The sequence below is a fragment of the Vulpes vulpes genome, chromosome 15, assembly GCF_048418805.1.
Source record: "Vulpes vulpes isolate BD-2025 chromosome 15, VulVul3, whole genome shotgun sequence".
NCBI classification, from domain to species: domain Eukaryota; kingdom Metazoa; phylum Chordata; class Mammalia; order Carnivora; family Canidae; genus Vulpes; species Vulpes vulpes.
Window position 1 is genome coordinate 12,692,587 of NC_132794.1, and position 25,701 is coordinate 12,718,287.

Genomic DNA, 25,701 nt, shown 5'->3' on the forward strand with positions numbered 1-25,701 from the left:
TCGATCCCAGGACTCCAGGATCACGCCCTGGGCCAAAGGCAGGCGCTGAACTGCTGAGCCACCCAGGGATCCGCTCTGTCACTCTTTAAGAAGAAATTTTCACCGTAATGCCACAAGTTCTATTTGTGGTTCACAGCTTAATTCTGACTCTGGGACCCACTTTCTTTGAGGGCAGATCGGATTCTTGTGCCTTCAGTGCCTTACACAAAATCATCCATTGCAGGGGGCCCTTTGGGACAGAAACCCAAGCCTCACTTGGGTTGCCATCCTAGGTGCTCTGCAGGAAAGGGTATATTTTCCCCCCAAATACTCACCAAATGACACACCACAGAGCTGCAGCCACTCAGAGGGAGCCCCTTTTTTCCAACTGGTCTACCCAGAGGGGATGCCTTTTTCTAAATGGTCTGCCTAGTGATACCTTTTTCTGATTCGTACAAAAGCCCATACAGGTTACCAGCAGCTCTGCATAAAGGTGATCGATGAATGTTTGAAAAGACACGTGATAATTTCCAATGGCCAAGTAAAGATAACGCTTTTTTAAAAGGATTTTATTTATTTACTTATTCATTTTAGAGACAGCAAGAGTGGGGGTGGGTGCAGAAGGGGAAGGAGAGAGAGAATCTGAAACAGCCTCCATGCCCAGCACAGAGGTCCATGCAGGGCTCGATCTCATGACCCTGAGATCATGACCTGAGTCAAAATCAAGAAACGGACCCCGACTGAGCCACCCAGGTGCCCCAAGATAACGATTTATTTATTTTTTTAAAGATTTATTTATTTGTAAGAGAGAGAGAGAAAGAGGGCATGGGGGAGGGACAGAGAGAGAGAGAGCATCTCAAGCAGACTCCACTCTGAGCATGGAGCCTGATGGGGGGCTTCATCCTAGGACCTTGAGATCATAACCTGAGTCAATACCATGAATTGAACACTTAACTAACGGCCCCCCAGACACCCCAAGATAACTTTTTTTAAAAACCGTTTACAACTGGGAAATTTCACTAGCAGTAACCATTCTGACCTCACAGTACGCCTAGCAAATGGCTTTAGATTAGGAATCAGTATTTAAAAAAAAAGATGTTCTGAAAATGAGAAGGGTTTTCCATGGGTATAGAGGGAATGATTTTAAAAGGCAAGAAGTCATCAGTTTTTTTGTGTTTTCCCTCTTCCCTTCCCCTAAGCCTTACATGACCTTCTCTTCCACAACAAAGCAACAAAGAGATCTTAGACATGCTTTCTTCAAAATTTGACATTTAATACATAAACTCCAAAATTAGCCCTAATTCAAGAAGTATTCCTGTCCCAAAGGCAGCAGAAAACAATCAGTAGTGTACTCTCACGTCCTGAACAAAACTAGCAGCCAAATGTAGCTGAAAAGGTACATGAATAAAGCAACCTTTGGGTGGAAGGGGGTTTTGGGGGACACTGTAGGAGCCGGAAACACAGAAATTTTGGCGATAATAGTCGAAGACAAAATTCCCAACCCAATCCTGGAATCTAAAGAGGTCTTAGATCACAGTGGCAAGAGGGACTTCTAGCAGAGGGCCAGTCAACAAAAACAGCATCATACTTCCAAAACCACAAATGTAGAGGACCTCATAACCCCTATAGATAGTAAAATGTTTTGCTGAGTGTTGAATAAAAAGTTGGCTACCGAACCAAAACACGGGGAATTAAGTTGTCCAATAAATTTTTTCCCACTATACCGATCTGGTAACTCGGTGGGGAATTATCTCTAGATTTCCTCTTTCTTCACCATTACAATAACTTTCTACTGTTTAAGGATGCTCTGTGCCAAGAAGGTGACCAGAAGGTAAGGCCAATAAGGATTCAATGATCATACCTTCCTAGCACTTTGTCACCAATCCAAGAAATGTAAGTAAACCATTAGTACTTAGAAAGAGCTCAAAGGGGGATCCCTGGGTGGCGCAGCGGTTTAGCGCCTGCCTTTGGCCCAGGGCGCGATCCTGGAGACCCGGGATCGAATCCCACGTCGGGCTCCCGGTGCATGGAGCCTGCTTCTCCCTCTGCCTATGTCTCTGCCTCTCTCTCTCTCCCTCCGTGACTATCATAAATAAATAAAAAAAAAAATTAAAAAAAAAAAGAAAGAAAGAGCTCAAAGTAAAAACCAGTCAGCAAAGAAGCCACCGACAGTATGAAGCTATGAGGCAGAGAAGAGAGTGGACAAAGGAATATTCCCTGTGAGCCACGGAAGCTGCTGGAAGCTCCAGGCAGAGGCAGAGAGGAGGAAAGTGGGATTCTGGGAATGCAGGTCCTCAGGGAGGTGTTGACTGTGGGGCTGAGAGGTGCAGCCCTAATCTTCTTCCTCACTTTCCTTTATGCCTAAAATAAAACTCCAAGACCCATGATAAACTCAGTATCTATTTCTCAATCTGAAAAATCATCATTCACACATACCTTTAATGGTTAAGTATAAACGTGAAAGTCTAACAGAAGAGAATAACCACCTGACATTTGTACACTGACACAGTACTGAATATATTTTCAGGATAAATGTGTGCTTCACGCAGATATACATATATAAAATATGTAAATTATATATACATACATTATCTACCTGTACATCACATACATGTGTATGTATGTCCATTATCTATATGTGTGTGTGTATATATATAAAATATCAAATCCCCATTGAATACCCATGAGGGTATCATTTTACAGACACAGAAACTAAAGTTTGGAGGGCTTGAATACTTTATCCAAGATAACATAGCTACTAAGTAGCACAAAGGTGATAGGAACCCAAGACTGTCAGCCCCTAATGCCTGTGCTAATATCCTTAACATGTAAAAAGTTTGTACAAATCAATAAGACAAACAGGAGAAATATCATTAACAATAGTTAATAGAAGAAACATTTATTCAATCAAGTACACAAATGATTCTTACCCCTAGTAACTACCAAAATGCACTTTTTAAAAGTCACTTCCAGGCAGCCCGGGTGGCTCAGCGGTTTAGTGCTGACTTCAGCCCAGGGCCTGATCCTGGAGACCCAGGATCAAGTCCCATGTCAGGCTCCCTCCATTGGAGCCTGCTTGTCCCTCTCCCTGTGTCTCTGCCTCTCTCTCTCTCTCAATCTGTGTGTGTGTGTGTGTGTGTGTGTGCGTCTCATGAATAAATAAATAAAAATCTTTAAAAAAAGTCACTTCCATACGTTGTAGCTCTTGGCATAATCTTTTCAAAGTGCAATTTGGCAATATGTCAAAAGCCTTCTAAGCATTTATCATAAAGAATGGCTTCCCCAATGTGTATACATATAAGGATAGTAAGAGCAATATCATTTATGTAGGGACATGTTAAAAATAAGCTCAATGGCCAAGAGTTGGGAACTAGTTTGTAAAAATACAGTAATTCTAAATAATGGAATGCTATTTATCACCACAATTCAAATTTTATTTTATTTTTTTTCACAAATCAAATTTTAAAAGAATATTTAACATTATGGGAAAATGCTCTCTATATATTGAAGTGGGGGGAAAAGTAGTAAGAACATTGGAATCTCAACTTCATAACATATGAATTCAAAGGGGAAAAAATCAACTGTGTGCTTATGTATCTGTATTTGTGTATGTGTATATGTCTTTGTATTACATGTACTGAGCTCAAACACCTAAAAATGTTCATAGTGATTACTGTCAGTTTGTGTGACAGCAGGTGATTTTTCCTCTTCATGCTTCTGTTTATTTTTCGCAAGGAACCACAGAAAAAAAAAATTCATGTTTAATTATTCAAAAAGAAAAAAAAGGACAACTATTTTAAGGAACCTAAAACAAAAGGGGAGTAGACAATGAAGTGTGATTATGAAGTATGAAGTGTGGTGGCAAGTGGCAAAGTTAATGATGAAGAGAGTGTACGTAAGTAGCTATGCAAGAAAAAAGGTATGACAATGAACAATTATTAGCCTGGAACAATTATTCCCAATTGAATAATAACCTCAAATATTCTGGAACACACCTGTAACTGGCCTGGTTCAAAGAATTTTAAAACACTTAAATGCCTGGTCAAAAATGCTTTCATTTACTTGTTTTAAAGATTTTATTTATTTATGTATTGAGGAGAGAGATAGCACATGTGAATGTGTGTGTGTGAGCTGGGGAGGGACAGAGGGAGAGAGAAAGAATCCCAAGCAGACTCCGCACTGAGTGCAAAAGCTCACCTCGGGACTCGATCTCACAACCCTGATATCATAACCTAAGCAGAAACCGAGAGTCAGATGCCTAACCAACTGTGCCATCCAGACACCTCTGAAAATCCTTTTAAAAATTATTTTAAAAATATTTATAGTTGGTCATATGAAAAAACTCATTTATATTAAATGATTTGTATTTGTTTTTAAATAAATATGCCCCTTTGAAATCTGGAAGACATTATTCTAAGTCTGATTATTGGAAAGAAACGATTTGTTTCTCCACACACTCTCAGGCACTTTCATTTAATGGCCTTCTATGATTTAAAAAAAAAAAAAAAAAAAGCAAGCTCATTCTTGATCTAGGAAAAGAGCATCTCAGAATAATGAATTAGGTGAGAGTACAACAGTCATATAGCTATTCCCTCCAGAGGGAAATGCAAGTTTCATTACCTCAAATTGGGCTTGAAATTGCAACTACTGCTCACAAATGTTAGTTTTTAATAGAATAAAATGTCATCCTGTGGGAATGACACTTTACAAACCTGGAGAAGTGTTTTCAAAACAAGTTTTTTTTTATTAGTATTACTAAATATAAATGTTCAACCGAGAACTGAGTCAGAGACTACTTTCTCTAATTAAATTTTTACCCTGGAATAAAGAATGCACTTAGAAAGCTAGACTTCTAATCAGAGCAGCAGTAATTCCAACTGAAAACCAGATTACATAAGTGATAAACACTTATCTTTATCCACTTGGTTTCACCAAAGTAAGGTTCAGATAAAATGCCAGAATATTCTGAGCCCACACTCCACAGCCAGCTTTCTTCCCTGATGCCTCTTCTTCACCTGGGCACTTTCTCATTCCCTTTGTCCCTGACGCTCCGTCTCAGCCAGCCCAAGGGGAGCTTGGAAGAGCTGGCCAAGCTCCAGACAGTCTGCATCATAAGTAAGGTGAAAGCACTGAGTGTTTTGTTGAGTTTTTACTAAATAATCTGTGTTCGTTCTCGTAGGAGGATGGTTGAACAGGACTCTAAGGGACTGTGCGGGCGGCTCCCTAAACACATGGCCTTACCTGCAGCTCCAACATTTGAGTCAAATACATCTCTCCTCCCTTAGAGATGTGTCTCCCTCCAGCGCAAAAGAAGGTACCAAAAGTAAGACAATTGCTAACCAGAGCTACTCAACGTGCCTACCAGTCCCCACCACTCCTTCATTAAGAAAATCTGCTGCCAAAAAGTTATGCATTGATATTTACATTTAGCATAGTATTATAAGATTTCTATTTGATAGGGATACACACATTTGTGCGTATATATATAATTAAATATATATTAATTACATATTAAATATATATTATTTATCTATTATAAAATTTCTATTTGATAAAGATACACATATTTGTGTTTATGTGTATATATAATTAAATATATATTAATTATATATTAAACATATATTATTATTTACATGTATATGTATATACATGTATACATTTATGTGTGTGTGGTATGTGCACACGAGCGCATGTGCAAATCTCAAGCTCCTCATCTCATAGTGAACTCGTAAGACGTGGCTGACCACACCTGCTGTCCACACTTTCAAGACTCAGAGTGCACTGCGAACCTGGCACAGTGGAGCAAAAGGGTGGGAAAGCACCCTTCACTACCCGCGGCCGCACGTGGAGGTTGTCACCCACAACAAGCTCCCCAGGCATGCCTAGGACTTCGGGCTTTGGTTTATGCATTGCTGACTCATGACCTGATTAGCTGCTCACTAGAACTTTTATTTGAAAGCCCTCAGAAGGATTCGAGACACTCTGACGAAATGTTTTCTAGGGTGAATCTGGTTTTGCCATTCTCTGAGGGGTTTCCCAAAATGTGGGATTTTTCACTGCTTAACTTGAGAGAGTCCTGGGCACAACAGCATGGCTGGTGACTCGGCAAAATGAGCACAACAGTGCCTACCACAAAAGGCCACTGTAAGGAAGAAATTATTTTATGCAGCAAGCTAGGACCTGGGCCCTAGGACACGGCCTAGCAGGTGGTATGAGGTCTATAAATGTGCATGATGATTATTGTTTTCAGTATTACCTCTGGTGGTGGAAGCAAAGAGCAAGCATTCATTTCTTTCCTGTAGGTTTTTGGTGATTCGGGACCTCATGAAATCCCTATGTTGCTCTAGTAGACAAAGGGTTCGCTGGGAGTCTAATTTCATCCTACCATCCCTACACAGAAATAGCAAGACTCCCTGAGGGCAGATGCTACAGCGCCTGCCTCCTTTGTCCCTCACCAGCCCGCTCTGTGCCCAGTGGGTACCCATCACTGCTGTCCACTCTCCCATGTTCTATTCACAGATCCCCGGCAAAGGGCAGGAAGTGACCAAGAGTGGAGCTTCATCGAACAAGAGGACCTAAGCAGAGGCAGAAAGGAAGCCAGACACCTTAGCAAAAAGCCATGGGATGGGATGCAAGACTACAAGGACTCAGTACGCGATAAAAGTGGCAGGGAGATGAAAAAGAATCAAATGGCTCAGAGAACAGGCAAGAGAAGCAAGCAGGATTGCCAAATGTTTTGGCAGCAATTTGGCTTAGGAGACTGATAAACTTATTAAAAAATTATAGTCAAAGAGACAGATCCAAACCTCCATATATCTCCATGGGAAACATCCAAAAAAATGTATGTTTGCAAATAGCAACTTTGCCATCTGTTGCAGTGTTAGTACATTTTCTCAGGAAAGAGCTGAGGGTCCATTAGCAAGTCCCATGACATTGCAAAATAGTCTTCTGCTTCTAGCTGGTCACCTGTCACTCTGATACCTAGGTGCCATCCGTAACAAATCCCTGCTGAAGGCACAGCTGTTCCGGGGCTAGGATTTTTCCCAAGGAACGCCACCTCGACAACCAAGTCCATCTAACACACCGCACACGCAGGCATACCTATGAGCCATGAGGAGTGGAGTCACAGTGTGTGCAGAACCAGTGCCTGCCAACTTGGACACTGTCATCCAGAGGCTGCCCTCATGTTCTGGAAACCTCAAAGCATTTTTTGATGCACTCAAAAAATATTTGCTGAGCACTTTCTCTGTTCCAGGTACTGGTCTAGACACCAGTAAGAGAGTGGTGATCCCTTCCTCATGGGGCTTATAGTCCAATGAGGAGACAACAAATGTATCAACACACAAATATACACCATAGGGTCAGGTGACATTATGGGTTGAATTTCATCTCTCCCAAAATTCTTATGTTTAAGTCTTCTCCGAATCCATCCAAGCTGCTATAACAAAATACCACAGACTGAGTGGCTTATAAATAGCAAAAATTTCTCACAGATTGGAAGTTGGAAGTCTAAGATCAAGGCACTGGAAGATTTGGGGTCTGGGGCTGTATTTTCTTGCTGTGTTCTTGCAAGAGTCAAGGGAGCTTTCTGGGGTCTCTTTTATAAGACTGCTAGTCTTCTTCATAGGGGCCCTGCCCTCATGTCCTATCACCTCCTAAAGGCCTCAGCCCCAAATACTATCACACTGGGGCTCAGGCATCTACATATGAATTCGAGGGGCGGGTACAAGCATTCTCACTACAACAAGTGCTAACCCCCACTACCTCAAAATGTGACTTTATTTGGACATACAGTCTTTACAGAAGTAATCAAGTTCATGTAAGGTCATGAGGATGGGCCCTGCTCTAATATGGCTGGTGTCCTTACAGAAAGAGGAAATGTGGACACAGAGACAGATATACATACAAGGAAGGTAACGTAAGAGTCACAGGGAGAAGACAGCCATCTGTAAGCCAAGGAGAGAGGCCTGGAGCAGATTCTCCCTCACAGCCCTCAGAAAGAACCAACCCCACCGACACCTTGATTTTGGACTTCTAGCCCCTAGAACAGTGTGACAATACGTTTCTGTTTAAGCCACCCAGTTGGTGATGCTTCGTTACAATGCCGCCGGCTAACTAACAGAGATGGTGAGGGGGGAAGACAAATTTTATCTATTGCCTTTCCCATGAAGAGATTACAGGATATGGATTTGGAGTTGTCCCAGCAAGTGTCAAGGTTTTCCAAAGATCCATCCATACACCTTCATGCCCCATGCCCGTGGTCCAAGCACAACAGGGGGTCAGAATACCGTGCTCAGTCTGAGGTAATGGTTGTAGAGTCAGCCAGCCCAATCCAAGTGTAATCTGCAATTTTTGCCCAATCAGCACAGATGCTAGCACACCAAGTGACCCAAACCCTTATCCCAACAACATAGAGCAGACAGGGCTGGGCAACAAAGCAGTAGCTCTTAACATTCTAGACGGAAAGAACTGTTTTTAGAAAGAAAGTCATGGGGATCTCTGGGTGGCGCAGTGGTTTGGCACCTGCCTTTGGCCCAGGGCGCGATCCTGGAGACCCGGGATCGAATCCCACATCAGGCTCCCGGTGCATGGAGCCTGCTTCTCCCTCCGCCTGTGTCTCTGCCTCTCTCTCTCTCTCTCTCTGTGACTATCATAAATAAATAAAAATTAAAAAAAAAAAAAGCCTGGTGGGCAGCTCTTATTAAAAAAAAAAAAAAAAAAGAAAGAAAGTCATGGAATGGACACTCTCCTCAGAAATACTTAATTATCCACATACAATTTGCAGGGGCTTGTGGACATACAGAGTTCATCTATCTATAGTCCCTCTCTAGTTAGTGGGATCCAGGGAAATAATCTCTGCAATGGCAAGAATCACCAAGAAACAAAGACAAAGAATAAACATGGAGCAAGAGAAGATGTGAAAGGCTGCCAAATATATCACTGAAAGAGGACTGATTCCTTAATATATAAAATGCACCTAGAAATCAATAAGAAAAAGACCCCAAACCCAAGGGAGAATGGTGAACAGACAGTAACAATGAACAGAAATGACATGCAAATTGTTGTTAAACATGAAAATATCCTCACTTGTTAATTGGAGGAACTATGAATAAAACCAGATACCATGTTTAATCTACAAGACTGGTAAAGATCAAAACCTTTAAAGAGGGTTTGTATTGAACAAAGATACAGAAAGATACTCCCACAGCAGGTTACTGTGTGCAGAAATGGGGATAACCTCTATGGAAGGCAATTTGGCAATATTTTTCGATGGTTGAAACGGTCATATCCTTTCACCTAAGACTAGCAACCAATCCCTCAGATATACTCGAAACATTTACAAAATAACCAACGGGCACAGGTGTTTACTGCCACAGCTTTTGAGGACAAAAAATTCCATACAACCTAAATGTCCCCTCTTTCATCGTCCTTAATTCTTTAAATAATGTCCTTTGACTTAACCAACAAGGAATGATACAGCAAATATGTTAGCTCTATCCGATGAATAAAATGCAGTAATTAAAAATAATGAGCTGGGGCGCCTGGGTGGCTCAGTCAGTTAAGCATCTGCCTTCGGCTCAGGTCATGATGTCGGGGTCCTGGGATCAAGCCCTCCCCCGCCCCCCACCTCACCCTTGTCAGGCTCCCTGCACAGCAAGCAGTCTGCTTCTCCCTTTCTCTCTGCCATCCCCCCCCCCTTCGTGTATTTTCTCTTTCTCCCCTTTTCTCTTTCTCAAATAAATAAATAAAATCTTTAAAAAAATAATGAGGCAATCCTATAGTAGTTTGCAGGAAGGATGTGCAACACATATCATTACTAAGTGAGAAAAATCAAGACACCAACAGCACGTAGGTGTAAAAGCATACTTTGCCACACCTCTACATTTACAAATGTATATGAACACCTGAATGCACAGAGAGCATCCCTGGAGGGACACACAGGAATCTGGAATCAGGGTTGCCTCTGGGGACAGAAAGGCACACAGGTAAGAGGCAGAATGACCTCTCACTACCTACCCTCTTGAAACTTTCGAACTGAAGAACATGTGTCTGTATGAACTAAGCCAAAACTGAACCAGATGAATCTTAAAACACACAAAAATGATTAAAAACCAAAAAGAGGGATCCCTGGGTGGTGCAGCGGTTTGGCGCCTGCCTTTGGCCCAGGGCGCGATCCTGGAGACTCGGGATCGAATCCCACGTCAGGCTCCCGGTGCATGGAGCCTGCTTCTCCCTCTGCCTATGTCTCTGCCTTTCTCTCTCTCTCACTGTGTGCCTATCATAAATAAATAAAATTAAATTTAAAAAAAAAAAACAAAAACAAAAAGAACCCAGTAATTAGGAAGGGCAGAGAGCTAAGGAGGGCAGAGCCAGCACGGTGAGGTGGTATGAAGATGTTAAGAAACGGCTCTGACCCAGGGAGTCTTCTGTCCGCTGGTATGGCCGGAATCATGAACTCTCATCGGCTATAATCCAGTTTCCCACAGCTGCTTCGACAACTCTTCTCACAACCCAGGAGGGGATCGGGGAGGGAGGGTCCCTCCCACTGTCTCTGATCTGGGCATGCTGGTCAACAAGAGCGCCCAAGGATTCCAACCGAAGAGAAACACGAGGCAAGAATATTTCCCAGGACACTGAGTGTTTGGAGTGTAGACCTCGCCGATGCTCCCTCGTGCCAGGCTGAGGGATGATGACAGCTGGGTCAGCAAGGTGGGGCGGGAAGCTGCCCACTTCCTTTATGGACTCAGACTACAACTCCCTCCCAGTCGGGCCCTGGCCCCATGCCCCACCCCCACCCCACCCAGTAAGCCAGTAAGCTGCGGACAATGGGCTGCTGCCCAGCTTCCCATTTAGGGCTAAGGAGCTTCCTCCCTGGTGTTGCTGGCTCTCAGCTGTGAGCCCCCCAGGAACTGCCCTCAGCAAGTGCCCAAGGTCATGCCCCCTTCCCAGGGCAGCCCCCATCCAATGATGGGTCAATGCAGAGGCTAGTAAGGCCCAGTCCCCTCATTCCAACTTGGGACCCCCATGTAGGACCATCTTGGCTCCACGGCATGGTCAGGGGCTTCGCTGAGACTGCATTGGAGCCCAACATCTCCCCCTGCCCTTCCTGCCATGCCCCTCCTCACCCCTCCCCTCCCAAGTACTGGTATGAAGATAACCCTGAGACCACATCCTTCTCCTGCTCAACACCTGCTTCCCAGGGAATCACCTGCAACACAATCCTAACAGTCTTTGGGGGCGCTGTGAGCTGAGCTGCGTCCCACCAAGAGACACGTTTGAGTCCTACCCCCTGGTACTTGTGAATGGCACCCTCTTGGAAATGGCATCTTTGCATATGTAATCAAGACGAGGTCCTACTGGATTAGGGTCAACCCTCTAAATCCACTGACCAGTGTTCTTATACGGAGAGGCAGATTCGGAGGAGGAAGGCCACGTGAAGACGGAGGCAGAGACCGGAGTGGCAGAGCCACCAGCCAAGGAATGGCAAGGATTGCTAGTAAGTGGCAGAAACTAGAAGCAGCAAGGACAGGTCCTCCCCTAGAGCCTCCAGAGGGAGCACGGCCCTGCTGACACCTGGATTTGGGACTCCTGGCCTTCAGAACTGTGAGAGAATAAATGTAAGCCACCAGCTTCAGGGTTATTTGTTACGCTGCCCTAATAGTAGAGAAGTGAAGGTTGCAGGGAAAACCTACGCAGGGCGCTCCCTCTACTTCATCAATACAGGTAAGGACCCCAGCGAGTTGGTTCTCACCTGCCCAGGGGCATTGCTAGCACGAAGTGAGAAAATGCAGAGAGGGCCCCCCAAAAAACCCACAAAACACACTACACCTGCAAGAGCTAGCACTTGTGATAAATGAGAGGTAGCACCCCTCCCTGTCTTTGTACAGGTGATCAGCTTCCTCTGGTCCCATTCAGCCCCCCGGGGGTTCACCTCCCTCCCCCTGGTCATCTCACCAGCCAGCCGCACCCCATCCGAGCGAGCGCCTGGAATTCAATTCAGGTGGGCACTCGGAAGTGGCCGGGGGTCCCCCGGTGAGCAGAGGAAGAGCTCTGGTCAGTTTGCTAAAAATAGGGCTCATGGATTTATCTATGGGTTTCAATGAGCCAAGAGAGCCGGTCACTGGGTTACCACGGATGCTCAGAGAGGGTGTGCGTCCCAGGGCAAATGAGACCGTGGTCAAGCCACCTTGTCACAGAGGACGACACCCGGGCTGCTTGTCATTCCGGGCAGATGCAGCTGCCACTGGCCCCACCTTCTGGAAGGTAACGGTGGGGATGGCTGACTGCCAGGCTTCGCTCCAGACCACCGTCATCATCCACCCCCCCGTATGGGGACTCCACCCCTACAGAGAAAATGTAGGGCTGTAGGGCTCCAGCGCTGTTAGGCCCATTCCAAGCTCCCTTTGAAGTCCACGGCCCCGCGCATCAATGAACCCTAAGAACTAAGCCCCGCGTGCCAATTTCCATCATTCACACGGACTTCAAAAAGATGAGATGGGGCAGCAAGTTCAAAAAGAAATGTGCCCGCAACGGCGGCAGGCAATCTCGGAAATTATAGGCGCTGCCTCGCCACGCGCGCCACGCTGAGCAGGTGCCTTTGCCCAACGCCTCCTCCTTGCCAAGAAATCCCTGCTGCGGATTAATAGGAGTTTCCAGTTCTCTAAGCATTGCTTGTTCCTCGGAGCTATTACCCCTACATTTCTAGCACTTCAGAAAATAAAAAATAATAATAAAAAAATACAGGATTTAGCACCTGTTTGTTTCAGAAATACTTGCTAAAAACAGATCTGCCAAAAGGCCATCTCTAAAATTAGTCATATTTCCTGTTCCGCAAAACATAGTAAATTGTATTTTTAGTAACTCCTTCACTCCAGGTATCTGGCACCGTCATGCTCCCAGCATAATTATTGGCAACTTACTAAGCAGGCAACCCTTATTTTTAGCTGCAGAATAGCTCCAACAAAAGTGATAAACAGGCTTATTATTTTTTTTAAGCAAGGGTTAGAACAAGATATTTAAACATCTTAACTAATCATTCATGTACCCAACTTTGTATCTTAGAAAGGTTTAATCACAAAAGGAGGTACTTTGTGGCATCAGCCAGGGTCCCCTTTTTGCAGCTTTGCCTATGAAACCAGCTCCCTACCTGAGACAGATATATACCCTGCTTTTCTCCATAAGCTTTTCCAACTTTATTTTATCAAGTTTATTTAAAAAAATACAATAATAACCTATTGCATGTCAAAATGAGGCGTTTCATAGGTATCAGGATGAATTTCAGGGGCAGCAGACACAATCTCTTAGGTCTTTCAAAGTCATCACTTGGGGACGCCTGGGTGGCTCAGTGGTTGAGCAGCTGCCTTCGGCTCAGGTCGTGACCCCAGGGTCCTGGGATCAAGTCCCATATCGGGCTCCCTGCAGAGAGCCTGCTTCTCCCTCTGCCTATGTCTCTGCCTCTTTCTGTGTCTCTCATGAACAAATAAAGAAAATCTTTAAAAAAAAAAAAAAAACCAAAGGCATCACTCAATTACCACTCCCACCCCCCACCCATGGGGGGGGGGGGGCGCTTGGTCTCAAAGCCACAGAGAATACTACACAAAATCTGATTTTGTGGTCACTTTTCCTCCTCCAATTATCAGCCTCCTGTAGTCACAGACACTCTGCCCTAAGAACGTACCAGTTAAGAGTCTCACATGACCAAGAGAATTATTTATTTTTAAAGCCATATTAACTGAGATGACACTCACTCAAAGCTAAAGGAGGGCAAAAGTAGGTGTCACCCAAACCCATTCTTTCTTCTCAAGCAGTAACAGGGCCATCTAGATGCAAATAACTTTCAAACCAACAACTTCACCGGAAAGGCAGGCGAAATACTGCCCTGCCCATCAGACTGCGGTGCCCAAAGGAAGCTACTTGATGAGATAGGATTGAAGCCTGAAATGAAAGTCAGGAGAAAGTGGTTTTCTATCATCTCAGACAGTAATTCCCAGCAAGCCACGGAGGATATTGCCCAAATCTTTTTGGAAATGTGCACCGAGTCGAAATGCCACACACACACACACACACACACACATACACACACACACACCCTAAGTGTCCTAAACCAGAAGTACTCTAGAGTTTGGCACAAAACACCCAAAACACAGTTATAGTTTGAAACTGTAACAGTGAAGCTGGCCAAACGTAGGTTCCCCTTCTTCTTCCCTTTCTCCATCCCACCTTTGAGCTTTTTCAAGAACTGATTCACCATCACAAGCTGCCCTGGGTCCTGCCGCGGGGGATGGCATGGGGCCATGCATCCATTTACTACAGTGTTCATGACTTAATGTCTCTCCCAGTGTGATCTATCTCCTTTTAAAAATAAAGGGAAGGATAAAAGTGAAGTGCTCTAACCAAAGTATGCGCCCCCAAAACGAGGGCAGTATTGGGGTGAGAGGCTTAACAGGGCCATTTTCATCACCCACTGGGAGGGTGAACTCATTTCCCTCCCCCTAGGGTACTGTCACCTCGAGGTTTCCCCTTGCTAGGTTCACATAAGTACCCCTTCGCCAGCCTGAAAACCCTCTTACTAGGTCCCCTTGTAAAAAGAGGGCAAGTCTGCACATAGCAGGAGGTTCACTTCACCTTTGTTTGGCTTTAGTAAGACAATATCCAGAACTCCAGTGTGGATGGGGACTCAGGAACTCAGTAATCCTTCCCCAAGTCATGCATGCGTGTGCATGCACATGCAGGCGCGCACACGCACATCTTAATCTCCACGATCTGCCAAAACCTTAATCTATTAGTTAAGCTTTAAAGGTGTCAGATTTGGGAGATAAAAGCCACGGATGACGCCCATTGTTTCCTTAAAGCTGGCAATTAAGGGAACTAAAATCCAGATTTCTGGTGATGCTTGTACTCCCTGAAGCACTGATTCTCATAGCTGGAGAACAGTCAGAAAAATCTCCCCACCTCCTCCCCAACCCCAGGAACCGCCCTCAGTAACTAGAGCTAATCAATTAGTCGAGAATGACAATTTCACTTCCAATTAATGGTCTCTTCCCCACTTGCTGAGAGGAGGTGAGACTCATCATTTAAGAAAGATAAGACGGGGGTGCCTGGGCGGCTCGGTTGGTTGAGCGTCGGACTCTTGATTTTGGCACAGGTCGTGATCTCAGGGTCCTGGGATGGAGCCCCAAGTCAGCTCCCTGCCAGCAGGGAGTCTGCTTCTCCCTCTCCCTCTGCAGCTCCCCTGGCTTGTGCTCTCTCGAGTGCACACGTTTTCTCTCTCTCTCTCTCTCTCTCTTTCTCAAATAATTAATAAATGAATATTCTGTTCCACTAATATGTCTTTCGAGTTGAATACTGATACCACAGCTGTTTAAAAACATAAAAAGGAAAGACAGATAAGACAAGGGGCGCCTGGGTGGCTCAGCTGGTTGAGTGTCCGACTCTTGCTTTCGGCTCAGGTCATGATCTCAGGGTCCGGGGTTCGAGTCCCAGGTCAGCTCCACTCAGCGGGGAGTCTGCCTGAGATTCTCACCCTCCTTCTCCTTCTCCTCCTCCCCTCCCAGCTCACATGCACTCTCTCTCCCTCTAAAATAAATAAAATATTAAAAAAAAAAAGATAAGTCAGGAGCTCTCAGTGCATCCTCGCCCAGTTCAGCCAAGTCCAACAGCCTTATGTTATGGAGCAAAAATGCACCGGTGAGGAGCCGGAGGCAGAACACAGCATGGGAAAGTGGAGAGAAGCCGGGGGAGGCAGAGCGGCAGGGCCAGGCGAGATGAACGTGCTCCTAATGTTGGCCATATGCTGTCAGTTTAAAGTCTCGTCTCTTTTTGCTAAGTTTCAAGCAGGAACACACACAACCAGACTAAGTCCTATATGTTTCAAAGGAAAACAAAGTTCTCCCACCCGTGCCAAGAGGAATGCCCCCGGGGACGGGGACGTGAGCGCGCTGTGGTTAGCCAGGGGGGCCTGGGCCGGCCACGCACCCTGGCCGCCTGTGTCCCTGGGCCAGCCCGACTGCAAACCAAAGGAGGAAATTATGCTGTGCTCCCTTTGGACTAGGAGGAGGTTAGGAGTGTTTTTCCTTGAAGAGGTACCCGATTTCGAGGAGTGCATTCTGCACACTCCCTTTTTACGTGGAAATTCAAGAAAAGGGCACTTTTTAAACTACTCACTCTAACCGCAGCTACCCCACCAAGGTACCCCTCCCCCCCACCCCCGGAGCAGCGGTAGGAACAGAGGACAAATGAGAAGGGTGAAATGCAAGGAGCTTCAGGACACAGGAGGGGGGAACCAAAGTTAGGTGAGGCTGGGGACACGGGTGCAGGGCAGTTCACCCTGGCTTCAAAGGTCCACAGTATGGCATCGCCAGGCATCCCACGCTGGGCAGAGGATCCCAGGTCAGTGGGCAGAAGGGGAAGTAGGAACCTACAGCCTCCTGCCCCCATATGTGGATGCTTCCCTGATCAGTGAGCCAGCAGAAGGGGGATGCCCTTTGGCCAGGGCTGAGAGACTCCAAGCCTTGCAGGGGGAGCAGGGGAGAGGAGGGCGCTGGGCAGGAGGGAGAGCCTTGAGTCTGAGATGACCATGAGCTTGTGGCAAGCTTGGGCAGCCTCACCACTTGGGGTGACCCAGCGTCTGGGCCACTCACCTCCAAAATCAGTCATCACCTCTTGGCTTTCTTCTCACAGATCCAAGCTACAACTCAGATCTACCTCAGCAAACCCTGGCAAGGGTTACAACCATCTAACTTCTCACAAGTTGCGGGAGGGTGCCCCTCTGGGGGCTCTGGGGGCTCTCCCGGAAAGATCGGAAGGCACCTCCAGGCCCCCCTAAGCCTGGGGATATCAGTGTGTAGTTCTGTAGCCCCCCCCCCCCCACCTCCACGAAGAGGGTCCTTACAGCAGCTCCTACCCCAGGGGCTTGAAGAGAATGGAGGAGGGATGGAGGGATGGAGGGATGGAGGGACGGGGATGGAAGTGGTTGGGGAAGGAGGGGTGGGTGAGATCAGAAAGCAGGGGCGGGAGGGGGCCTCATCTGAGCACTGAAAGCTGCACTAGCTGCCCCAGCCTACAGGTGGAAGAGGTCCCCGGGGTCTCGGAGCCCAGGAGGGGAGCCTAAGGCTCCCCAAGGGCTGGACCCTCCATGCAAGGGCCTGGCTCCAGCTCCTCCACGGATCTGGGGGGCCCCTGGGGCGGGGCGCAGGAACCCGGCCTCTCCATCATCCACCATCCATCATCCCCCTCCCCCGCGCTGGTGTCCACCAGGCGGCGCCCTCGGGGGAGCAGGAAGGCTGCGGGTGGCTCCGCGGGTCCCCCAGCCGCCCCCGGGGAAGGGGGGGGGGGCTCGGCCCCTCTCTGCAGCCGCGAGCTCGGGCCGGACTGGACTCCCCGCGCAGTGCTCGCGCGCCCCGGCGGCTCACCTTCTCTCCGGTCAGCACGTGCAGCCCCTCGCGCACCTTGGCGAAGGAGCCCTCGCCCAGCTTCCTGCTGCCGATGAGGTAGTTGCCCACCCGCTTGTGGTGCTGGAAGTCGCGGAGCCGCTCGCGGGGCACGCCGCTCACCCAGGCCGGCAGGAAACTTCCCTCGCAGGCCGCCGCCGGCCTGGCCGCGTCCTCCGCGCCGCCGCCGCCGCCGCCGCCGCCGCCCCCCGGCGCCGCCGGCTCGCCCAGCAGCCCGTCCCCCGCCGCCGCCGGCATCGCGCCCGCCCGCAGCCCGCAGCCCGCAGCCCGCAGCCCGCCCGGCCCGGCCCGCGCCCCCCGCGCCCCCGCGCCCCCGCGCCGAGCGCCGCGCGCAGACAATAGCGGGCGGCCGGGCTCGGGGACCCGCCCCCAAGAAGTTCTTCCTCGGAGGGTCGCCCGGGGCCCCCCACGGGTCCCGTCCGGCGGCTGCTGGCAGTCGGCCGGCTCGCGGGCGCGGGTCGCCGGGGTCGCCGGGGGCCCCCGAGGGTCCCGGGTCCCGGAGCTCGGGGCCGGCTCGCGCGTCCTAGCGGCGCGCCGGGGGCAGCGCGCGGCGGGCTGCAGGCGCCCCCTGGAAGGCAGCAGAAGAAAGCCCCATTCAGTTCGAATTTGCAGAAATTCAATCCGGGCGCGGGCGCGGGCGCGGGCGCGGGCGGCGGGAACCGAGGCGAGCGGCTCTCGGCAGCCCGAGCACTTTCGAATCCCTCGTAGCCCCTCCCTCGCCGCGCGCAGCGGCCGCGCTCGACCCCCGCCGGCGAGGGGAGGGCCCGGGAGGGGGCGGCGGGGCGCGCGGCGGAGTCACCTGAGCGCCAGACGGGGGACCCCGCGCGGCCTCGGGGATGCGCGCGCCCGGGCTGCCTCCCGCGGCGCCTCCCGCCCGGCCCCGGGCTCGGGCTTTCTGGACCTTTCGGCGACGCGATGCACCCGCGGCCGCGCCCGCCGGGGGCAGGGGGGGGGGAGGGCGCCCGAGGCCGGCGGACGGGGCTCGGGGGCTGGGTGCGCAGCCCGGGGCCCGGCACACAGTAGGGCCCCGCGGCCCGGGCGGGGAGGAAGGATGCGGAGGCGGCGGGGGGTCCGTCCGGGCTCGCGCGCAGCCCGGGTCGCCGCTGCAACAATAGTGGCGGCGGCGCAGGGGGGGGGGCGGGGAGGGCCCGGGGCGCCTGCTGCCGCGCTCGCCGTTCACACCTCGGCTCCCCCGGAGGCGCGGCGGGCGGGGGCGGGGCGGGGGCCGGGGCTCGGCGCCCGCAGCCCCTCCTGGCTTTTGTTCTGTGCGCGCCCGACCGTGCGCATCCCCCGCCCGCAGGCGCGGCTGCCCGGAGGGCTCGGGTTTTCTCCGGGATCGCACCCCAGCCCCACCCCCACCCCCACCCCAGCCCAGCCCCAGCCCGCAACGTCTTCCCTGAAAGGGGGACTCCCGGGAGGCCGGAGCTTGGGGTGGGGGCGAGGGGGGAGCGGCAGGGGGGAAGCGCTTACAAAATCCTACCTGTTGAGCCGCCGGGGCAGAGGCGCCCGTGCAGCCCGGGATTGCATCAGAGCTGGAGAGGATTCGGTCCTCACCCAAGTTCCTTGCTTTATCGACTGCTCCGGGTGGCCTGGCCCGCGTCAGTGCTCGGAGATGGGGAGGGGACGGGGGTTTACACGGGGTGGACCGGGCTGTCCTGAGCCCAGTGGGGGGCTTTGGGGCCCATCTGAAAACGACCCCCGAGAAACGCCTCTTCCAAATAGATCTGACGTCACATGTGCTCTCTGATGAACTACTCGCAAGTTAGGAGGCAGCAGCCTCGTTAGGACTGAGCTTGTGGGTTCCGGACACCCTGTTTTCCAATATTACATCCTTTTAAAAAGATTTTTAAGATTTATTTTTAGAGGGGCGCCCGGGGGGTGGCTCAGCAGTTAAGCGTCTGCCTTTAGGCCCAGGGCGTGACCCTAGAGTCCTGGGATCAAGTCCCGCAGCAGGCTCCCTGCATGGAGCCTGCTTCTCCCTCTGCCTCTCTCCCTGTCTCTTATAAATAAATAAATAAATAAATAAATAAATAAATAAATAAATAAATAAAAAATAATTTTTAAAAAATAAATTTAGAGAGAGAGCGAGAGCACAGAGGGGAGGGGAAGAGGGAGAGTCTTAAAGCAGGCCCCAGGCTGAGCGCTGAGCTGACCAGGGGCTCCATCCCAACACCCCCACCCCCGCACCCCCAGATCACACCTGAGATCATTCCACTAGGAGTGGAACGTGTTAACCAACACTGTGTCCCCCTCCAAGGCCCCCAACATTACATGTTTTTCTTGCTGTGCCAACACCCCAACCCCACAATTTCTGTAAGCCCAGGTCAATCGCTTTAATGTGTCTGATTCAACAATCAGGGTTGAGGACAGGGATGTGGGGTGGAGGGGGAAGGAGAGAGCTGTATGGATGGGCGCTGCTGCCTGCAAAGTAAAATGATCAACAAATGTCCAGTGAAGGGAGAATATGGAATTCACTTTGGGGTCATAACCATTCAGAAAAGATTTTGGAGTTTCCCCAATGTTGTCTTCATAGAGTCTGATTTTTTTTTTTTTTATTTTAAGACACTGGCTCTATATGAAAATTTGGAAGCTCCTTTTTTATGGTGTAAGGCAAATTTCAGAGTCGGTTCATCAAAGTCTCTTCATAGCCTAAAAAAATAAATAAATAAAGTCAGCTTCAGGCACAAAAATGGTGGAAGATGTTTACAATAAAACAGAGATTTTTTTTCTTTCCTTTTAATTATCCTCTCAGGGTAGAGGTCAGAAAATGGGTGAAGAAGAGAGAAAATCCAGACCCATTAAATCTTTTTTCGAGCCTGATGTCTGGGTTTGATTCAAGTTCACTGCTAATTCCATCATCTGGGATGGATGCCAAGGAGAAGTCCAAATCCTACGTTTGCCTGGGCTTAGGAACTGGTGTTTGAGCTACAGGTCCTGTTCTCCGAAATGGTCTTGTTTAAGAAGGAATAACCCCCAGAATTTCCTTTATGTAAGATGAATTAGCACCCCAAACAGGCTATTGCCCTCATAATAGATATGCAGAAAACATCTGGTTGAAAAGCAGTAGTCCAGCATTCTAGATTCGCTATGAATTATCTTACACTAGATATCTCATCCTCCTGTGGAATCTCCCTGGGCACTGCATTTCAGTTGTCTCCATCCAGGATCCGGCTTCCTCACCTGTGCACCTTTGCTCATGCCACACCCGCAGTCTGCTGCCTCCCACCCATCTCTACCCAGTACAGATGTCCCCTGTCCCATGATGCCCTCCCTGGTCAGGGAGCTGCAAGAGGCTCATCTGCCCCACTCTCTCTTACTGTATGTCATGCTTTTCACATTTTTCTTAGGTCCCGCATTGCTTACCAAGAGTCTTTCTTTTCTGTTCGACTCACTGAAAACAGGACCTGGGTCTTACTTTCTGTCTGCCCCAGGGCGCCTAATACAGTGTCCACGACATAGTCATCGTCCAATGCATATTTGTTGAATAAATGAATGAAAGTAATCATCCCCGGATTCTCCAGTGAGTGGAGTTTCATGGCTCCCGACTGCAAGACTCCATCTGTCCCGGGGAAGAATATTTCTAATAAGCATCTAAAACCATTTGCAGGGGATCCCTGGGTGGCTCAGCGGTTTGGCGCCTGCCTTTGGCCCAGGGCGCGACCTGGAGTCCCAGGATCGAGTCCTGCGTCAGGCTCCCGGCACGGAGCCTGCTTCTCCCTCTGCCTGTGTCTCTGCCTCTCTCTGTCTCTCTCTGTCTCTCTATGTCTATCATAAATAAGTAAATCTTTAAAAAAATAAATAAAACCTTTTGAAGTTATATTGTTGGCTGTCTGGAGGGGGGGTGGTGTTGTCAATGGATCAAACAGTTCGGTTTGTCTTGCCAGAGATGAGCCACTAACTTGGGTGAGTTAACCCTTTAAAAACCCTGATCAAAGACGCCTGGGTGGCTCAGCGGTTGAGTGTCTCTGTTTGGCTCAGGGCATGATCCTGGAGTCCTGGGATCGAGTCCCACATCTGGCTCCCTGTGTGGAGCCTGCTTCTCCCTCTGCCTGTGTCTCTGCCTCTCTCTCTCTCTCTCTCATAAATAAATAAACAAAATCTTAAAAAAAAATGATCAATGACAACAGGCTGGAAAGCCACTTTTGCCCTTTGACTTGTCCCAGCCCCTTCCTTCCTTCCCATCTCCTTCCCCATCTCCTCCTTCCAGATGGCCTGCGACTGTCTCTGTGCTCCCTCGAAGGCAGCGAAGGCAGCGAGGAGGCCCAGCTGGAAGCAGTCAGAGACAATTAGAAGCCATCAGGCTGGCACGGCAGGAAATGAAAGTTGGCTAGAGGGGGTTAGGCTGGCGGGTGACTTGGAGCCGGGGCTGAGCTAGCAAAGCAAGGACAGCAGGCACGAATAAATGCTGCCTGATGACATTTTGTGAACTCTGCTCCTTAATTCTCCCCCAAAACAAAGCTTCCAGTAAATACTCCGGGCAGGACTTGCACCCACATCCCCAGAGTTCAGGCCCGCTGCTATTCTTCCCCGACATCCAGCTGTTGCATGTGCATAGTGCAAGGCTGAGGAAGGGAGGATCCCCCAGAAGGAAAGGCGTGGTGGAAGCAGCCTGGTGTGGTGCTGGGGAGCAGGCCGCGGGCAGCACCCCGCAATGAAGTTCTCTGATGATGAATCATGACTCACCACCTCCCTGTGCCTGGGTCTCCTTCATCTGTAAAGCTGGCATGTGAAGGAAGGACGAAGATTAAATGAGATGATGCCCGCAAGGTGCCCGGCACTTAGAAGCATAGGGTGACCTTTGGCAACACTTCTCTGATACGTAACGCCACCCCCATCGCAACACGGAGGGAAGTCATCGGAGAAGGACCCAGAATTCCCCCGACACACTTGTCCCTGTTATTGAGGAACTCAAAGCATTTCCTCCAGGCTGGATCTCTTCCCTGAATCCAGAGTCGTGTAGCCAACCCCCTTCATCTCCACCAGGCTGTCTGCTGGGATCTCGGACTGAACCTGGGCTACACACACACACACACACACACACACACACACACACACACATCCTGCTCTTTGCTTCTTCTCCCTTCTGACCCTCAGCAAATCCTACGTGCTCTGCCTTCATGATACACCCACATGTGACCACTTCTCACTCCCGCCCTCCCCGCCCCCCTGGCACCCTCTCCAAGCCCATTCTCTCTCAACTCCTAACTGGTATCCCCTGCCTCCTCGCCCAAGCCAAAACCATCTCTTACAAATGGGAATCAGCTCACATCGCTTCCCCACCCCAAACCCTTTCTTTAATGGGCCACCACCACGAGAAGATACCCCAAGTGACTCAATCTGGTGGGGGCCCTGCCTGCCCTCCTGAAACCAGCTCTACCTCCCTCTCACTCTTCCTTGAAGGCACCAAGCCCTTTTCCATGCCAGAGCCTTTGCTCTTGCCACTCCCTGCACCAGCAATGCATTTCTTCTAGAACTTTGAGTGGACTGTCCCTCACTTCATTCAGGGCTCTGCTGTGGTGATCAGAGAGCCATCCTTACCCCCACACCCTGCTCAGTAGTTCTCGTGCCGCTCCTCAGCAGCCGACGGAAGAGCGCGCATTAGCTTGTTCACTGTCTCCCACTCCCTCTAGCACTTAAGGTTCACGGAGCAAGGACTTTTCTGTATCCCAAGCCCCATGCATGCCTAGCATGTCGTGGGTGCTCAGCAACACCTGTGGAACCTCATGGAACTCCTGATCTGCCCTACAAGAAAGGAGAGAGCCCCTGGACTTCGGACAGCATGGCACCTGGAGTGTGATGGAGCGTCGTGGATGGTGGCACCAAGCCCACCCTCCCACGACAGTGTCCCAGCAGCTCTGGCCTGATGATCGGGACAGGAAAAGTCCATTGCTTGAAAAAAATGCTGATGGCAGCCCCTTGAGAGCCTGGCTGTTGCCATGATTGTTTTCCATCAGTCCTTCAGAGCCAAATGTCAAGGGCTATTTCCATAAGAAGACGGATCCCCCACCTCCCAGCCATAGGGGAGCCCTAGGGCTTCAGACTCCACATTTTGAGGTTTGCCTTCATCCTCTAAATTTCAGATAGAGTCTATGGAGAAGGAATGGAAGTTAAAATATTCTATAGGAAGAGGCCCTCACACATAATCCTTTGGCCCGTTCCTCCTTGCATGAATTTCTCATTTGGAAGGGGCTTCTTGCCTTATGTCAAGTCAACAGCACCATGACCTATGAAGCATCCTGTCCAAGAGGGACCCATGCTCCTTCCCTTGTCTCTTCATGTCTCTGGCCTCACTTGCTCTGTTCACACTGCCTGACCACATTGGCCTGTTCCCTGCTCGCCACACATACCAACCTGCTACCATACTGGGCCCTTTACTCTCTCGGCCCCCTGGAATATCATTCTCCCAAATACCTGGAGAGATGGCTCCTCACCATCTTTGCTCAAGTGTCACCCATTTTGCAAACGTGTCTGCCCTCTTCATGTATGATGCACATTTCCTCTGACTCCCTATTTTCCCTTCTCTGCTTGATTTTTCTCCGTGGCCCTTAACACCACATGACAAAACCTAAGTCTCCCTTATTTATTTTGTTTGCTAGCTGTCTTCCTCCCTAGGTTGGAGGCTCCATGAGGCCTGGGCTTTTGTTAAGTGCTCTATGCACTTAGGAAGAACTCAATACAGATTTGTTGTGGTTGAATGAATTTGTAATTCACAGGGTCTCACGCTGCAGGAGAGGAGACCATAATACATGAAAAAGTGGGTAAAACACACACACACACACACACACACAAAACCAAACTGAGTTCTGTTGGAGAAAGCATGCGTCATCAAGACATATTTGAAAAAAAAATCAATATTCATGCCACAAAGATAAACCTCCATACAAGCTCCACATTTGTATTATGGCAGGAAGGGAAAGGCTATTATTAGCCCTAAAGGCTTGAAATTTATGGCCTCTGTTTATGGGTGCTACCGCCTGGCCATTTCTTGCTGGGGACGGGGTGGAAGCAGCGCAGCATCACCAGGCCTGCAGCAGGACCTGGAGGGGGAGCACACACACGGGGGCAACTCTGAACTGGGACACGCGGATGGGGAGGCGGTGAGAGAAGGACACTCTGGAACTGAGTGGAGTCCCCAGCAAGAGCCTGGGAACCTTCTGGCTCTGGGGGGTCAGGGGACCTCCTGCGGCCCAGAAGAGGCAGGCGCCCCCTGCTGGTTGACTCAGCTCTTCTTTCCATCCCCTGCAGGAAAGGAGGCCCAAAGGAAATGCAGACAGGACACTAGTGGGGAAGCCAAAACCTCCCTCACCAGCTGGCTCCGTGACCCTGAGCAGGACACTTGCCACCTGGGATCATCAGTTTTTCTCCAGCTGTAAAGGGAATAGCTCCTCTCTGTCATTCCTGGCTCACAGGACAGGTGCAGGGATAAAATAAAGCAAACACAAGTGAATGTGCCGCAGAAAGAGAGACTCTCTTGGTTATTGTTGTCTGAGGTCAACACGGAAAGTGTCTGCCACATAGATTAGAAAACAGTGGATTTAAAAATAAATAAATAGATGCAAACAGTTGAATCAAAAGGGTTGTTTAGCACCTCTTCCTTTCGAGGGGATAGTTTGCCGACAATCCTTGGCATGGCTTTAAGTATCTATGTTTTGTGCCCGCGGCCTTAAGTCCATCCACATGCCCCTTCTTCAGGCCACCTCAACCCCAATATTCCAGCTTTTCAACTTCCAGGCATCTGATCGACCGGCCAAGTCAATTTGTTACTGCCAGTGGGTCTGTGCGTGTAAAGCGATGGATGGATGGTAGATATTCTTCATCTGGACCAAGTGGATAACCAGGGGCACCACAGAAGCCCCACCTCTTAGAAGGAATTCCCTTTCACTGTCATCTTTAAGGCCAATCCGTGGGCATCCAGAGCACAGTCACTGTCTATTTTTGGCGGGTACCCACACATACCATCCGAGAACAAGCTCATGCTTTTTCCTCCTCCATTGGTGTGTCATGAGGGGATCTCCCTTCCCAGTGGAGCCGCAGGTGTGAGCGGGTGGAGAGCTGGTGGGACACACAATGGGGTAGGTTATGAAAGTCTAAGCTGCCTGCGTGGGTGCTCACCCCACTCATGTTGACTTCTGGAGGCAGCACCTCGATCTTGCTGTGGAGGCTGCTGAGCACAGGTGGTCTTGGAACCTGATGACTCTACAGAATCCAGCCTGTGATGAGCAGTTCTGAAGGTGGGCCCCTCGGTGTCCCACATCAAGATGCTCCCTCTCCA

At 49.5% G+C, this 25,701-nt stretch overlaps 1 protein-coding gene across 1 annotated transcript in view; it reads right to left on the reverse strand.

Annotated features, from left to right (window-relative positions):
* Positions 1-17,717, reverse strand: part of HUNK (hormonally up-regulated Neu-associated kinase) — a 105,376-nt gene extending 87,659 nt beyond the window's left edge. The window contains exon 1 of the mRNA XM_025985129.2: positions 17,391-17,717. Coding sequence (XP_025840914.2) covers positions 17,391-17,666 — 276 coding nt within the window. The 5' untranslated portion in view covers positions 17,667-17,717. The remainder of the gene's footprint in view (positions 1-17,390) is intronic.
* Positions 17,718-25,701: the final 7,984 nt, after the last annotated feature.